The sequence below is a fragment of the Tympanuchus pallidicinctus genome, unplaced genomic scaffold (assembly GCF_026119805.1).
Source record: "Tympanuchus pallidicinctus isolate F22 unplaced genomic scaffold, pur_lepc_1.0 scaffold28, whole genome shotgun sequence".
NCBI classification, from domain to species: domain Eukaryota; kingdom Metazoa; phylum Chordata; class Aves; order Galliformes; family Phasianidae; genus Tympanuchus; species Tympanuchus pallidicinctus.
This window is the reverse complement of record NW_026294745.1, coordinates 6,835,850-6,848,148: the sequence shown is the minus strand read 5'-3', so window position 1 is coordinate 6,848,148 and position 12,299 is coordinate 6,835,850. Positions and strand designations below refer to the sequence as shown.

At 51.0% G+C, this 12,299-nt stretch overlaps 1 protein-coding gene across 2 annotated transcripts in view; it reads left to right on the top strand.

Annotated features, from left to right (window-relative positions):
- Positions 1–823: 823 nt before the first annotated feature.
- Positions 824–12,299, top strand: part of MAPK1 (mitogen-activated protein kinase 1) — a 28,405-nt gene continuing 16,929 nt past the window's right edge. Inside the window, exon 1 of one of the 2 annotated variants that reach the window (XM_052690805.1) lies at positions 824–1,177. In XM_052690805.1, the coding sequence (XP_052546765.1) occupies positions 1,035–1,177 (143 nt within the window). In that variant the 5' untranslated portion in view covers positions 824–1,034. The remainder of the gene's footprint in view (positions 1,178–12,299) is intronic. The other variant, XM_052690804.1, reaches the window with a different exon arrangement.

Below are 12,299 nucleotides of genomic sequence, written 5' to 3'. Positions count from 1 at the left end.
CCCTGCAATCGTTGGTTCTGAGTTTGCCCAGGGCAGATTAACTGAAGTAACCAGAACTGTAACTATCGTTCATTTTCAGAGCGGAGAGCCATGGAAATCACGTTGGACTTAGTTTCAGGAAATTTCAGCAATTATTCCCATTGACTGCTGTCCAAATTTCCTGAGAGAAATGAAGCGGTGCTTCGAGGCAGAGCACGCGGGGAAGCACGACGTGCACGGCTCACGGCTGCTAAAAGCAGGCAGGACGCGACAGTCCTCCAGGCCAACTCTGCGAGCAGCATGTGGAAACGGAACAGCAGGGCAGGGCCGGGAGAAACCTGCAGGGCGACGGCAGGGAGAGCCCGGGGGCGGCGGCCGAAGCCCGGAGGAGTCGCAGCCCCGCAGGGCCCGCGGGGCAACCGGTGCCGAACGGCCAAACTCACGAACCGAGGAACGGCTCCGGGAGGCGCGGAAGACGGAACTCCGCCGCGGAAAGCCGCCTCGCTGCGCGGAGCGGCTCTGAGGCCACACCGGCCTCGTACCGGGCCCGCAGCCCCTCCTCGGGCCGCCACCCGACCCCGCCGCAGCCCCGCCCGGTGCGGACTCCATTTCCTGCCCCGTCGTCACCTGACGCTTCTAATGGCGCCGCGCGGCCCGCGGTGCCGCCGCGCCCACCACGTGACACCCCAACCACGTGACCTGCGCGCCGCGCGCCGCGCGCCGCACCCCTTCCCCGGCGGCTGCGGTTGCCGCAGTCCTAAGCTCCGCCCCTCCCGGCGCGAGCTCCGCCCCCGCCCATCCGCCCCCCTCACGCCGCCACCCCCCCCCTCCACTCCCCGGCCGCGGTTGATGCGCGCGCGCGGCGGTTCCGTCTTCTTAGAACGGCCGCGGCGGCGACGGCGCTGAGGGGCCCGGCAGCCGGCGCCCGGGGCTGCGGAGTGCGGCGGGGTGGAGCCCGCCTTCTTCCTGCTCTCGCCCTCTTCCCCGTCCCCCTCCTTCCTCCGCCCGCCCGGCCCTCCCCGCACGCAGTCGCCGCGGTTCCCGGCACGGACAACATGGCGGCGGTGGCGGGGGCCGCGGCCGCGGGCAGCTCTGGTGGCGCCGGAGGCCCGGAGATGGTGCGAGGCCAGGTGTTCGACGTGGGGCCGCGCTACACCAACCTGTCCTACATCGGCGAGGGCGCATACGGCATGGTGTGGTGAGTGCCGCCCTTCCCCGCCCGGCCGCGGGGAGCGGCCCGCGCGCGGCCTGAGGGGAAGGGAAGGCCGGGCGGCTCCGGGGCGGCCCCCCCCGCTGCGTCCCGCCGTTCCCGGCCCGGGGGGCCGCCGCTTTCCCCACCCGGCTCTGCCTTTTCGCCTCCGCGGTGCCGTGGTGCGGCGCTCACCTGGCGCTCGCCGCCTGGGCCCGGCGCTGTGTCCGCGGGGCTCCGCTCGGCCCTGCGCGACGGGAGGGTGGCGATCCGCGCGCGTGCCGCGTAACTTCGGCTAGCGGCGACCCGAAGGAGCTCCGTGCGCGAACCGCAAAACGTTGGAGAGCCATCGCGAGATGTCGGCGTTGTTGTAGCAGCGCTGGGCCGAGCCGCGGTGCCGCCGTTGCCCGTCTGGCGCGCGGTGGCCGCGCGGCGCTGCTGGGGCCGCGCTGCTGATGGGACTCGGCCTCGGGTGGGAAACTTCTCTCCTTGTTTGCCGGCTCGTTACGGCGCTGCTGCTGTTTTTCGCTGCGTTGTTTGACCGGAGGCGCTGTGTGACACCCGCGGGCTGTGACGGGGTGGGAGCTGCAGCGGCGTTGCTTTCTCTCTCTGACACTTAATTTTTTGTAAACCGCGGCGTGTTTCTCAGCGAAGGCGCCTCGCTGCCTGCAGCCGCACGCTGTGTATCGGCGGGTTTTTCGTCCTGCGGAGATGTGCTGGCCCGCCGCGGTGAGGCCGTGCCGTGTGTCGGTGGGAGCTCGCGGACAAACGTCTGCCAGAAAGCTTGGAGGTGCGGCCTTCGCTTTTTTGTTGTGGGAAGAAGCTCCAATACGCAAACTGAAGCTCCCGGTGATGGTGTAAAAATAACCTTGTTAGTTTAGTGCTGGGAGTCACAACAACAGCCATTCCAGAGCTAGTCTTACAGACTTTGTTATTGTGTGCTTTTATCATCTGAGCTGGGACGACTGAAGCAGCGCAGGCAGCTCCGGCAGGCTGCTTTGTGCTTGCAGAGTGACTTAGACAGGTACGTGGGAACGGAGCTCGTGTCGGTGGGGTGATGGAGGTGGTGGCACAGACGCTGTTCTAATGCTAAGTATTTCACCACCGAGCAAAGATTGCACGGCGCAGTGCGGTGGCAGCTGATGCCCTTTTTTGGCGTCACCGTACTTGGGAGCAGACGGGGGGAAACCGGGTCTTTTTCTTTCCCTCTGCACGGTGTGTCATTCCCTACTGTTACGGAAGGGTTTCCTCTCTGTAACTGGAATATTATCTTTTATTTTAAAGCTTACCATATTAAATGCTATCCATATTTCTTAACAAAAAATTATGAATCTCCAGTTTAGTTGAGACGTGCATCTGGCTCCTTTGTTTTCTCCACTGAAGCTGTTAATGTGAAATACTGAATGTGATGCATTGTGCTGCAATTATTATCTTCTGCCATGGATGTGAAATGGCAGGGAACAAAGTCTCAGTTTATGCTGTGTGCTTGACAAGGGAGGTGTTGGATGCACGTGTTCCAGCTGAATGCCATAGCAACTGTAATGCGTTGTAGCGCGCAGCACGCTACTATGGTTAAATAACAGTGCTTATTGAGCTGCCGAGGTAGAGCTTATGCAGATTCTGCGTGTCTCTGATCTTGCTTTGACTGCTAATGCAGCGAAGATGTGCAGAGCATCTCCCTTCGGGGCGGGGTGCAGGTGGAGACAGCTCTTGCTGTTGCAAAAACCATGCAGATTTGTACTCTTAACAAAGGACAGCAGGGCAAGCGTTAACGGCTTTAGGCTGTCAGCTAATGTGTATGAGACAGAAGGTGCTGGTTATCTCTGAACGCCTTGTGCTGTAAGACTTTTTATATGCAAAATGGATGACTTAACTCTTAGAATTCCTCACTCCCTTATTTTTTCGTAAGTGCTATGTTTCCACAACATTGAATTAGAGAGTTTATGTTTAAAAAAAAAAAAAAAGTCTTGCTGGGAGTTAAGCGGTTAATAAGCGGGTATATGAGTATATAGGAATATAATAAGTTGTTGATAAGTGAGCATCCCTTTCCAAACTTTTGTTTTTCACTTTTCTTGCATGTGGAACCAGGGAATGAGCACCATGCAGAGTTCTAGCTGAAATCCTCAGCGTTTGCAGGACTGCAGGACATGAAATAACAAATGCGGGGGTTGTTGGCCTGGGGTCGGCCAGTACTGGCTGCAGCTGGAAGCTGCAGAGCTCTCAGGTGCAGTGTGACGGCTCTGGAAGCTGCCCCTTCCTCACCAGCGCTGGTGGGCAGCGTGTCTTTAAAGTCACTGACTGTACTGAGCCCTAAATTTCCAGCAGGAGTTGTTCTCCCTCCACGTGGTCGGTGCTGATTTGGCAAGGTGATTGTCCGGTAGTCTAAAACAGGTCGTTTTTTGAAGGAAATGGTTAATGGGAATGTGATGACAGGCTTCTGTTTTGTATTGTTACTTGGAACTCTGCTTGTTATCACGGTTATGTAAATGTGAAGTGTTATCATGGCTGCAAACTGTGCATATAAATCACGAAGGCAAATGGAATGTGGAAAGAAGATGGTTTTGAAGCTCACGTCTTGTATTTCTTGACCTAAACTTTACACTGTTGCTAGAAGGATATACTGACTTTTCTTTCCAGTTAGACATGGGTGGGGCCTGTGTTCCCTGCTGAGGCCACTCTGGTGATTTGGGGCAGAGGCAGCCTTGCTTTGGTTCTGTTAATTATCCATTGATCTGGAGAAAATACAGCCTGCTGATGGAGTGAGTGCAGAGGTCAGCTTCCTCCTTTTAAGTGCTTTTAGGGAGCACAGGTTGCATATAGGTGTTGCTACCTGTTAACTAGTGTGTTCTGGTCTCTGATAAGGAAAGCAGGGAGCTAATAGGCGTTGTCCTGATACCTCCTCATCAGTGCATGGATTGGAGCAGAGATTTGGAGGTGTGATGGATGGAGGGTGTCAGTCCCCTCTCTCTGGCAGCAGCCTCCCGCAGTGGGATGGTCTGTGCTGCAGGTGGGGGTTGGAGCAGCGTCTCCTGTTCTGTCCCGAGGGTTTGGTGAGGAGAGATGCCTTGTCCTGGCTGCCAAAAGCCACGGCTTAGGGCTTGGAGAGTGCAGCTCAGGGACATTGCATTCCATAAATAAATACAGGTTTTCATAACACAGCATGCCCCAGTCCACGGAAACAGATACCTTGTGGGTTTTTTCCCGTTACGTGTGAAGGAAATGAGGCTGTTGTGCTCACATTAGCTGTGTGTGGTTGCATCGCTGTCTCCTGTACTCCTGTATCAGGATCTGGGACTTATTGCTGGGCCTCCACCATTTGGCACATGGTGAAGATCTTACCAGACAAGAAATTTCTGCAAGGTTCTTAAAAATCTTCGCTTTGCTACAGCAGAACAATGCTCTGTGCGTGTCTGACGGGGGAGGGTTTACACAAGAGGTCACTCTGCAGAGACATGGGTTAGCCTGTTGGCAGCTGTGGCACAGAAGTGTGGCTGTGGGATAGCAGGGGCCAGCTTCTGCCTCAGCTGCTTCTGGGGAGGGATGGCTGCTGGGCACGTGGGGCTGGGGACCTTTTCTTGTAGGCTGTGTGTTGTGGTAGTGTTCAGCTGTGATCCAGAAAGGAAATTATCTGATCCATTTGATGTTTGATATTTTGACGTCATGCTGTGCAGCAGTTCATGGAGCAGAGCGGGTTGGGAGGCGTTGGTCACACAGCCTCTGCTCACAGGAGGCTCCCTCATCCATCCAGCAGTGCTGGTGGCCTGCTCAGAATTTCTAGTATCTGCAGATGGAGGTTTCACCCCTTGTCTGGGCAGCTCCTCACACCTACCCAGCTGCCAGGTGAAATTTCTGCATTGAGAAACATGAGAATCTGCCTTGCTGAAGCTTGTCGCTGTAACCTCTTGTCACTTCTTAACCTCTGGAAGAGCCCGGACCCTGCGGTGCGTCCCTGCTCTGCGGGCAGTGGGTTCCTGTGGCTGTGCCTGGCAGTGTGCGGGGTGAGGAGTGCTGTGAGGCGGCACGTGTCTGCGCCCAGCGTGGGATTCCTCAAATAACATCTGCAAAAGCCACGTTGACTGCTTTCAATGGTACTTAAGTTTGGGTGTCCAGATTGCTCAGGTGAAGCCTGTGGAGGCACAGCTGTCTCGGAGAGTCACTTTTATTGTATTGCAATGCAGAATGAAGTGAACAGCCTAGGTGTGTACTCTGTTCTGAATGATGGGTGAGCACTGTGCTGAGCTGTGTCTCTCTGGCCTCCTCACCCAGCAGCACCCAAAATCCAACACAAGTTCTGCTGAGGGAAAAACCACTTCTCTTGGGATTATTCTTTTATATTTTAATGTAATTTTCATAAAAGAGTGGAGTGCTCAGAGGTGATTAGAATGCAAATGACAGTTTTTGTTACATGGTAGAAAGCGTTCATCTGTGTTGTGGGTATGTTTTAACTACCAACAACTTGCAATTAGGCTTACAGTTTATGATATGTAATTACTTCATGCAGCAGTTTTCCTTTCAAGTAGCAGCTGTCCCCATACCTTCCTGCGTGCCCAGAGAGATGCGCTGCAGCCCGGCTGGCCCAGTGCACACAGCAGCCTTCCGTCAGCATCCTGGGGAGGGCAGAACTCCCACGGCAGGTGTGAAGGCGTTGTTGGCTGCAGAGCTCTGAATGAAACTCAGACAAAATGAGTGAGGCTGAGGACTCACTGCTGGCACAATCTTCTGAAAAGCGAGGGAGAGCCCGCAGGGTGCGCCCAGCCTGCTTCCTGTGTGCCATTCCCATTTCTGCAGGGTTGGGAAGACCTTTGCCTCAAGTTGTGTGTGAACAGTCTGGCTCAGCCGTTATTACTGTCACTGCGTTTTTTTTCTTCCTGCATCTTCTTGGAGTGAAATACCGCCAACTGTCTTCTCTAAAGTTTTGTATTGTGTGGAGTCGAGTCCGTTTCTGAAAAACAGTGTCATCATCCCCAGCCTTAAGTTTTTTTCCTTTTTTTCTAAAGCTGCTTTTAGGAGTATTTGTGCTATCGGCCAAATTAGACCCTCACAAGACAGAAGGGCGAGCCCAGCTGGTGATCTCATTAAAGCCATTGCTGCTCTCAGCTCTCAGGCCGCACTCTTCCTTTGCTGATAGGGAAGGAAGCGTTTCCTGCAGTACCTGCCATGCTGGAGCACTGCTTCGTGGTGCTGTGCAGGGCACCGTGTGGCCCTGCAGCAGGCAGCTGCTGCTTTGTCCTTTCCACCCTGCTCGGGTCACAGTGTGCCTCCTGCCGCGCTGCTGCAGCACTGTGCTCTGCAGCTGGTTTAGCTGAGACCTTACTTAGGAAAGGTTGAGGTGGTGCGAGTGCCGCTGGGAGGGAATAGGAAGGTGCTGGCAGAGGACTTCTTTGCTCTCCCTGTTCCTCAGCTTGCTCGGCTTTGTGCTGCCCTGGGTGTGAAGTGAGGGAGGGGCAGCAGAGTGCAGCCCTGAGCTCACGGTGCCTGTGCCTGGCTGAGCAATTCGCAGGGAAGTTGTCTGAAGTTTATAAAGAAAATGGGAACTTGGCATAGTGATGGGTGCTGTGGGTTTGTTTTGGAGGGAAGGGCTTTTCACAGCAAAGCTCACAAGAAATGTGAGTGCCATTGATCTGTATCAGAGAGCTTGCATCTAAGATGGGGGTAAGCATGAAGGCCGCAGGTGGACAAAGCTGTAACAAGTATGAGATTAATCCCCACCTGTTTCCCGAAGACCAACTTAAGCAGAGGTAGGGTGATGAGTAGGTACTTACAGTGACTTGTGTGCTGGTACGCAGCTAAAAGTATGGAAGGAGCCGTGTGGGAAGACTGTCAGCTTAGTGACGGTGGGTTTCCCGTGCCCTGAGATGTCAGAACACCGAGGAGTGAAGAGACTCTTTAACAAAGCCGTACAGAGCGCTGTGTGAAAGCACGACTGCCTTTTCCAGTGCTGCTGCTGGGGCGTAGTGCTGCAAGTGCTGCTCCTCATGGCTCAGCTCCGCAGCCGCTAGCAGAACAGGGGTCATTGCTCTGCCACCCGGCATCGTGCGGTGACTCAGCTTTCTGGCAGGAGGAACTTATTTCAGACTCCATTTTGCATGACTAGATACTTATTTTCAAAACTAGGAGCAATGTAAGGAATTAAACCTTTAAATAGTTACTACGTGCATAGTAAGTATTTTAGAATTACAACGCTTTGAAAGGTCAGATTTTACTTTGCCAATTCGGAAAAATACATGTGTGCCTTTTTGGCTTAATAGAATTATTTGAGTAGATGAATGAAAACAAATCTCTTACAGGAGGTGCCAAAGTGCCTTAAGAACTTGAGGTGTGAAGGGCAACAACCTGTGCTTGGTCAGAAACAGCTGAGGTGTAAAAACACTTATGAGTAATCATTCACTTCTGTTCTAGGGTGGAAAGAGTTGGCATTATTGTGCCAGAAACTTTTATCATTAGAATTGGTGGTGAACAGTGGGTGAGAGATGGCCGGAGGGGCGGGGGGCTCAGGTGAAGGTCACCTGGTTCCATTTTAGTGGTCAGTGGCAGAAGCTGACAAAGCCAGGACGGAGCAGCACATGGCGCACTGACACCGGGCTTTGCTCCTGAGCTGAAATAACAGATGTTGTCAGAAATGGGATTTCTTTCCTTTTTTTTTTTTTTTAAGAAAAGAAAAAACAAAAAAAAACCAAACAGATTTATAACGAATGCAAGTTAAAGTAGTTTGCTTAGGTCATCTTCTGTTAAATACACACACACAAAAAAAACTGCCAAAAAACTGTAACAGGACTTGATCTGGTGATGAGCAGCATGTGAATGGGGATTAAGAACATGGTTAAATTCCTGAGGAATTTGTGAGGTCTGACACTGCTTTGCAGAGGAGTCGTGATAGAAGACTTAGTAACAGATTTGTGTTTTCTTGGTCTAGGTGCAATAAATCTACCTGGTGGCACCAGATCCAGTCAAATGGAAAGCTGTTCAGAGAACATGAATTCTCAAGTAGTCTGCTGTCAGGAACTTTGAGGCAGACCCAAATTCATGCTGCTTGGAATTGAGTTGCGTGTGCTGCTTAGCAACTGTAACATTCTCTTGTTGCTCGTTCTTCTGCTGTCAGTTTTGTAGCATGAGATGTAAGGAAATGAAGAGAAATAGGCGGTGCTGATGGCTGTGCTTCCTTTGGCTTTTCTTGAGAAGATGACGTAAGGTACATGTGAGCTCATCTCGTACTGCACGACTTGGGGCAGGTCTCTGAGCACAGGTGGCGGGGCGTTCAGCAGTCACACGTGTGCTGGCTGCACTGAGAAGGGCCTGCTGGTGTTCCTGGCGTCGCACTCCTGCCTGCTGTTCCTGCAGGGAATGCCTGCGTTGTGCCACAGGTGACTGGGGACTCACAGGTACGTGTTTGTCTTCTGTCCTCCTGTGTGGCACGAAGAAGAAGCCGTGTTCTTACAGCCTGTGATCTCTGTGGAGTTTGAAAAGCAGCTGGAGATTGGAGGGTGGGATTCCTTATTTTTAATTTTTCACAAATCTAAAACAGAAGCAGCTCTCTGCTTTCAGCTGCTCCAGGAGTTGTGCTTTTGTAGGTTGAGGTCCATTAAAATGATGAGAATATGCTTAATGTAAACATGCATGTTTCTTTTAAAAGTAGGTTGATTCTCAGGGTTACTGCTAGTGCTTGAATGAATACTATGGTTATTTATCTTAAGAAATGTTAGGAATAAGCAGAACAAGGTATCAAAAACTTCTGTTACCCCTAATTGTTCACAACTGGGGGATGAGAGTACGTCCAGTGTTAGAAAATGACACAGCTGGATGTCATTGAATCTGAAACTGCCTGCTTTGTCCCTTCCTCGAGCCTTTGCTCTTAGGAAGGTGTTCTGTAGCTGCTCCCAACCTGGTTGGCCAACTGTATCACAGTACTGTTATTTTGCATACAGCAGTCTAAAAAATAAGTTCAAGTTGTTTGCATTGTAACGTGATAAATGCCAGCACATCGTGGAAACATCTGCAGTTGAGCTAAATGCAGGCTGAGCGAAGAGCCTGAAGGTCTTTCCAGATCAGCTGCTCTGGGAGCCATGCTTTCCTCTCCAGACTGCAGGCCGCATTATTCAGTATTTCAGGGAGATTATCTCTGACTGTGCCCTTGGAATCTTGTTTCCACAGCAACGCGAAGCTGCTGACAAAACATCCCTTTTAAACCTGAGATGGATCAGTTCTGAGTTGTAATCGTGGTGTGTGGTGTCGGCCGCAGCGCTTCATACCTCTGTGTCTGCGAGCGGCTGCAGGACGGCATCGGGCTGCTGACCCCACAGTGCAGCCGAGGGGCGAGCAGAGGAGGCGATTGTTTGTCAGCATCTGTGTGAAGAAGCAGCCCTCTGTGGGATGTGGCTGCGGCCAGGAGCTGGCTCCTTTCTCCCAGCAGCTGCGGCATGCTCTCACTTGTTCCAGCTCCGAAATGAAACGTGTGAAGAAAAGAAATGGGCGGGAGAGCGTGCGGCAGCCTCTGTGGTAGGAGCTGAGCTTTGGTGCTCGTCCTGTACTGCGTGGTGACAAGCTCTCCTGCCCTGGGAAGGGCTTAATGGCAGAGGGGCTGCACGCCCGCCGCTCATCGCGGTTGGTTTGCGGCCAGAGGCAGCCCTGCCCTGGGTTGGACCGCAGTGCCCGGGCTGTGCAGCCATCAAGGCCGGCTCAGAGCAGCGTGGCGCGGCTCCCCAGGCCATGCGTGCTCATCTGTTTGCTTTGTGCTGCTGTGTGGGATGTTCTGTTTAGTCAAAACTTTGTCATATATTTACCTTAAATGTATTACCTTAATACTGGGAATGATGAACGGTAGCGCTAGGGCTGGTATTGATTTGTACACGGTGTCTGGAAAGGATCTGGCTAATGGTGCTGCTGTAGGCTGTCACAGGATGGTAGCTGCAGCTTGAAATAGGAATAATGTGTATGCTGGAGTTGGGCTGTTTAAATCAGAATCGGTTTAATTTTATCACGTTACAGATAAATAGCATTCACAGCTGTGGTTGCATCAGCTGGTGAAGCTGCACATCTTGATGGGTGAAAAATCCTTCCTTTTGAATACGTAGTGCTGGTAACGAGATGCACCATCATAGGAGTAACCCAGAGCCCATAGGGCGTGATGTGCAGCGGTGAGTGTATGTTAAGGGTTATAAACTAGAAGCTATGGATTGGCACTTAGAAAATTACTGGTATGAGAACTGGTATTCCCAGTTCATGGATCTCTGAAAAGCCGGCAGGTTCTTGGCTCTGGGAGGCAGTTGGTTGGCTGCTTCAGTGAAAATAACAACACTTACAAGATCCAGCAGAGCCCAGTTAGGCTGTGCAGCGCTTCCAGAGTGTGGATTATCCAAATTAAGGTCGTGCTTTGGGATGTATATGTGAAGCTATTTCTTCTTGAGCTGTAGGGGGAGCCCAGGCAATTGTTTGTCATAAGATTAGATCTCTAATTCTGGCTAAGGCTGCTCAAGGTGAATCCTGTGTTAGGTGGTAAGTAGGCTGTTCATTAACAGCAGTGAGTTTTTGCATTGGGGTTTTGGATTTGCATTTCCTGTTACTGCCAATGGACTCCATGCAATGTGTTCTGTGTTCCTTCAGCTGCTCTGGGGAGCAGCACTGGTGTTAAAGGTTGTGGAGTAGGAGGGGCTGTGGGAAATGGTTGGGTCTGGCTAGCAGAGTACAGAGTTACTGTAGTGTGCAGTGATTCCTATGTCATGACATTATGTAGCAGTATGTGATCTCACAGGCTGAATATGGGTGCGGTGGCAGCACGCGTGCGAGTGGGAACACGTGACTTCAGTTCTGCTGAATTCAGTCTCCTGGGTACCTTTCATGGATAGGGACCTGGTCTTCTGCCTAAATTTCAGGGAAGAGATTGAAGCTGTTAGTGGCCTAACCTGTCTTCTGTGTCTTTTAATTTTATTATCAGCATCTTCGGGGCCTTTGTGACCCACCTTTATGTGAGAATCAGCAACATAGACAGACATCCAGTACTGCAAGGGATTAAGACTTTATTTAAGCAGCATCAGTTGAACAAGGCAAAATGCCCAACATGTACTACTTGTCATAGCTGCTCCTGGCTGATGCATATGGTTCTTCATTGTGAGAGCAAAATAGGCTTCAGTCAATACAAAGAAGAGAATAAGCTTATTTAAAACAATAGAATGATCTGTAAGATTCTTTTATTTCATTCCCAAGTACAGGCTGTTCACGCTTAAGAATCTCTAGCTTTGTTTTGTGCTGATGACTTCTTGTACTGGCCTGCTGGAAGCACCTGGGGACGTCCTGAGCAGCCCAGAGAGCTGCCACTGGGGAGGTGGCATTTTGTTATTGTTTGGTTTGGGACTTGTGAGTGCTGATGTATTGGATACACATATGTACTAACAGCAGGTGTAATGAATACTTACTGCGTGGAATTTCAGAGCACTTCGTGGAGCACTGGAGTTCAGTGTTTCTGGAGGCGTGTAACATTTGTGCTTGGTCTGTGCTTATAGATGAGTTACAGGTCTAAGCAGGTCAAAGTGATTCTGTGGGGGCGAGGGAGTGAAAGGGATGTCACTGCATGTATATGAGCTACATGAATTTACTGGCAGCATAAATTCTGTATCATTTTTGGCAATAAAAGTGAGAAATGTAAATGTTTTTGCATACTGAAGGTACAGTGCTGTCTCAAAAACATGTTATTGCACCATAAGCGTGCTTTGTGGTAGAAGAACCTTGAAGGAGCCAGACATCAGAGTTCCTTTCAGTCGTCCTCTTCTGATTGGATTTTCATATCCATATTTCATTCCGGCTCATCTGCTTGCCAGATGGTGCCTAAGGCCAAGAAGGAACATCCTGGGATTTGATGGTAAAAAATCCGTAGGATGAGAAGCGTGGTTAGCTGGCAGCATGGCTGTATTTTCATGTGAAATGGCTGAGGCCAACAAATGTCTAAATATAAGCTTGATAAGTATTTTTTAAGAATTCTAAAGTAGTGAATAAAAAACCTGAAAGGAACAAGCAATCTTTATATATTAAAAATTATGAACATTTAAATTCTAATTATGTTAAAAGCATATGGTAATGTAATTAAAGAGAAATTATTATAATGAGATGCTTTGCCGTTCGTGTAAACAAGACCTTAAAGAAC